Source organism: Neovison vison, chromosome 9 (assembly GCF_020171115.1).
Source record: "Neovison vison isolate M4711 chromosome 9, ASM_NN_V1, whole genome shotgun sequence".
Taxonomy (NCBI): domain Eukaryota; kingdom Metazoa; phylum Chordata; class Mammalia; order Carnivora; family Mustelidae; genus Neogale; species Neogale vison.
Genome location: NC_058099.1, coordinates 32,838,649 through 32,843,344, shown reverse-complemented (window position 1 = coordinate 32,843,344; position 4,696 = coordinate 32,838,649). Strand labels below are relative to the sequence as shown.

General features: G+C 56.9%; 1 protein-coding gene across 1 annotated transcript; it reads left to right on the top strand.

Annotated features, from left to right (window-relative positions):
- The first annotated feature begins 575 nt into the window (after positions 1–575).
- On the top strand, positions 576–1,688 carry FOXE1 (forkhead box E1). Its single transcript, XM_044264278.1, has one exon. The coding sequence runs from the start codon at positions 576–578 to the stop codon at positions 1,686–1,688; it is 1,113 nt and encodes a 370-aa protein (XP_044120213.1).
- Positions 1,689–4,696: the final 3,008 nt, after the last annotated feature.

Sequence of the window (4,696 nt, the reverse complement as noted above, 5' to 3'; positions counted from 1 at the left end):
CCGTACCAGTGCTCATCTTGCCTCCTTGCCCTCCGCAGGCTGGGCCACAGAGGCGCCGCCTAGGCAGCCCCCACCGGAGTGCCCCACGTCTGTCTCAACTGCCTTCGCTTCAGGCCTTCGGGCCTGGAGCCTCTTCTGGGCGCACGACTTCGAAAGTTAGCCTCAGATCAGCGGCAAGCACAGAGCAGCTGCAGGCGCCCCAGCCCCAGGACCGCTTCCGGACCCCTTGACCGTCGGGCACCGCGTGCAAAGGGCTCTTCAGCCCGCGACCGGGGACTAGGCCCGGTCCCAACACCGCTGCCGGTGCCTGGCCTCGAGCTCCAGAACACGAGCAGAGCCGTCGGTGGGCGGGACACTCCTGAGCCTCTGTCTGCACCGAGCCAGCCCGGACACTGCGGGCACCGAGCCTCCCGGTCACCCCTGCCAGCCCACGAGACCTCCCAGCGCTCTCCGCAGTGGGGCCCAGTGCCCGCTTCCTTGGCCCTGCAGCCCAGCCTCTCCGCCTCCCAAACCCGCCCCCGCCCCTCGACAGCAGCGGGCGGCGGGGACACCCCGGGACGCGGGACGGCTGCGCCATGACGGCTGAGAGCCGGCCGCCGCCGCCGCAGACGGAGGCGCTAGCGGCCGTGAAGGAGGAGCGCGGTGAGGCTGGGACCGGGGTCGCGGCAGAGGCGGCGGGTCGCGGCGCGGGCGGGCGTCGGCGGAAGCGCCCCCTGCAGCGCGGAAAGCCGCCCTACAGCTACATCGCGCTCATTGCCATGGCCATCGCGCACGCGCCGGAGCGTCGCCTCACGCTGGGCGGCATCTACAAGTTCATCACCGAGCGTTTCCCCTTCTACCGCGACAACCCCAAAAAGTGGCAGAACAGCATCCGCCACAACCTGACGCTCAACGACTGCTTCCTCAAGATCCCGCGCGAGGCCGGCCGTCCAGGCAAGGGCAACTACTGGGCGCTCGACCCCAACGCCGAGGACATGTTCGAGAGCGGCAGCTTCCTGCGCCGCCGCAAGCGTTTCAAGCGCTCGGACCTCTCCACTTACCCAGCCTACATGCACGACGCGGCCGCCGCCGCCGCCGCCGCCGCCGCCGCCGCCGCCGCCGCCATATTCCCGGGCGCGGTGCCCGCGGCCCGCGCGCCTTATCCGGGCGCCGTCTACGCAGGCTATGCCCCGCCGTCGCTCGGCGCGCCGCCCCCAGTCTATTACCCCGCTGCGTCGCCAGGTCCGTGCCGCGTCTTCGGCCTGGTGCCTGAGCGGCCGCTCAGTCCTGAACTGGGCCCCGCGCCGTCGGGGCCCGCGGGCTCCTGCGCCTTTGCCTCGGCGGGCGCTTCCGCCGCCTCCACCGGCTACCAGCCTGCGGGCTGCGCTGGGGCCCGACCTGCCAATCCCTCCGCCTATGCGGCCGCCTACGCGGGGCCGGATGGCGCGTACCCGCAAGGGGCGGGCAGTGCCCTCTTCGCAGCGGCTGGCCGGTTGGCTGGGCCCGCCTCGCCCTCCGCGGGTGGCAGCGGTGGTGGCGTCGAAACCGCGGTGGACTTCTATGGGCGCACATCGCCCGGCCAGTTCGGAGCGCTGGCGCCCTGCTATAATCCTGGTGGGCAGCTCGGAGGGAGCAGTGGAGGCGCCTACCATGCTCGCCATGCGACTGCCTATCCCGGCGGTGTGGATCGATATGTGTCCGCCATGTGAGCCCGGCCTACAGTCGAAAATTCCCAGATACCTCGGCTGTCCACACGAACTAAGTATCCCCCAGACCTGAGAACAGAACTGGAGAGAGGATTGAGCGCCGCGTGGAAGGAACCGGTGCACTACACACACACACACACACCCGGTTCGCTTTTGAAATGGGAGGAGGTGGGGAGGGGCTGCGGTGGCCCACGGACTGGGACAAAGGACCCTCGATAAGGCGAAGCTCCGAAGGACAGGCCTTTCTGACATTCTACTGGGGAGAGTCCTGGGCGATAATGGGGGCGCAGCGCAATGCCTATGCCAGAGTCTAGGATCCGCATTGTGGGGAATCACGTCTTCACTCTTCCCTAAATTGCAAGAAACTCGGGCCTTTTTACACGGTTCTGCCTCTTGTGCCTTTGATTAGGTTACTGTAACAAAAAGGCTCCAGTAGCATCTTCCTTAAGTTACGGAGGATGAATTTGCAAGAGAAGTAGCCTCCCTCTTTAAAAAAACAAACAAAACAGGGAAATCTCTGCTCCGTTTGACTAGGGGCTGGTTTTCCCTGCCTCTAAGAACTACAGACCTGACTCAGTCTAGACTGTTCGTGCCTCAGCTCTATGTGTGACCTAAGTCTCACCGCCCAAACCCTCTGTTCCCCCATCTGTTTGACAGGAGGGCTGCAGGATTGGACCCCCGTGTGATCTTTTAAGGGCCCTATTGTCGTCATGGATGCCGCCTTGCATATTTGGCAGCATAGGGGGGACCACCCAGGGCCTAGCCCTATTCCCAGGTACAGGAATAGAGGTCATGGCAACCGCCTAACCTAAAGTCTCTGGGTTGGTTCCAGGCAGCAATTATATTATAATTTCTTGAATCTTTTGAGCATGATGTGCTGATCATTTGGTAGTTGTTACTGCTAGGTCATAAATTCGGTTTTCTAATGAGGCAGGTAAAAATAAATTTTTCCATTGCCCACTCTTTCTTTTCATTAAGCAACCCTGGACCAAATTGGCAGACTAAAATTCAGAGAGACCACAGGAGTCAGGGGAGCCCTTTGGTGACAGCTCTCCGTTGGTCGAGCTGGCTCTTCCATCCCTGGCACCCTCTGCCTCATGAAAAGGAAAGAGAAAAAATAATTGGGGCTGTCAGTGAAGTAAGCTTTAGAAAGAAACTGGATCTTTCACTTTGTTTTGTATCCGTTCATTTTAAGCGTCAAGCTGACCAAAATCATAGAAAATCCAACCACTTTCTCACCCTTCTCTTGGGAGATCTTACAAGTTTTTATTCTGGAGTGAATATTCCCAATGTTAAACACTCCGGAGGCTCGGAGTGCAGCTTTCAGATAAACCTGAGGATTCAGATGAACTGTTTTAATAAAAATCTTTGATCGAGTTCTGGCAAGAGATACTCAGCCCCTTTCTGTGTAGTTAACTTGCAAGGGAAGAGGTGGGGATAGTGTGAGAAGACTGAAAACCACTCGTAATTTTTATTTTTAATTTTGGCAGTTGCTCTATCTTGTTCACAAAGACATGTGAATGTGATGTGATTCCGTCCAGACGGGTATTTGTCTCAATCGGTACAGTCCAGTAGAAGTGTAATGCAAACTACATGTGTAATTTAAATTTTTCTAGTAGCCATATTAATAAAATTTTAAAAACAGCTGAGATTAACTAATACATTGTATTTAACCTGATATATCCAAAATATCATTTGAACATACAATCAACATATAAATTGTGAAGATATTTTATCTTTTTTAGACTAAATCTTCCAAATCTGGAGTGCATTTACACTAGCAGCTCATCTAAATTTGGACTAGCCACACGTCAGGTGCCCAGTAGCAGTATGTTGCTGATGGCTATTGTATTGGACACCACAGGTCTAGATGCTGGTCCTTCCTGACTTCCGTGGTGGTAAAGGACCATCTGGAGGTAGGAGGCAGCTGGAGCACTGACCTTGCTGTAGTGGGTCCAGGTTCCAGATCCAGCCCTGAGACTTGGCAAACTCTAGGTTTGGGGCCTCTCTCATCTCCCTATGGACCCTTACAGGAATGAAATTCGAAGGTTCTTCATGTGCAGCTCGACAATCTGGCTCTCCCAGCCCAGAAGTCAAGATGCTTTGCCTAGTTGGCAGTTACCAGAAAAACCGAGAGCCCTCCACCCAGGGGTTTTGTCCGTGGCTGGCAAGAGCCCAGACGGTGGTATTCAGGCTGGGGAAGGGTGGTCTATATGCCCAGTTAGTGCGGGAGTTGACCCTTTCTTTTTTCAGTTACCAAGACCAGCGCTTTGGCCATTAACTGTCAGTCCCTTTTTCTCCACTGTCCAATTTGTGAATGGGAATTTGTGGCCACCTCAGAGAGTCCTCCTTAAGTTAAAGAAGATGAGAGTTTCCGGAAAAGCGCTTTGTGAATTATAAAGTGCTGGGCAGAGGAGGGAGGAGAGGCCTTAATTTTTAAAGCGCCGTCTTATGGAAGCCTCCTGGAGCGAGAAAGATAGGGTGGGAAAGTGAACGCATCTTCCCCTCCGTTCCCCTTTTTGTCAACTCTCCCTTTTGTCGGGTGTGATTATGCCCTAGAAGAGGGTCTAGCCCGGAAAGGGAGGACACCGGGAGCAGGGAACGGGGTGTGCGCAGCGGGAGCCACCCGGGAGAGACGGGGACACGCGGGAGGGTTGGATCAAAGCGTTGAAGACAGACCGTCAGCGCTTCTCTGCCTCTCCGTGGGCCTCGGACACCCGAAGCTCGAGCGCCATCCGCCCCGCCTGGAATAGAAGCTGCGCAGGCGAGGGAGCGCCTCCCCGTCTTCAACCACAGCCCGAGTCACCCGCAGACCCTGCAGTCCGTGAGACTCTAGATCTTGAAGACATTTCATTGCGGGGTCTTGGAATATTCCAACTCTAGGAATCCCCAAACCGTGGAACAGAACCTCCCTGTTCCCCCATCTGGGGGCTCCGAAACGGGAGGTACGTTTCTCTTTTTCTTCTTCCTTTAATGGAACTAGAAAAATCATTTGCCCCTCTCTGGGCCCT

What these genes read in the sequence shown, in the direction of transcription:
- FOXE1 (XM_044264278.1), top strand. Translation starts at nt 576, where the DNA reads ATGACGGCTGAGAGCCGGCCGCCGCCGCCGCAGACGGAGGCGCTAGCG.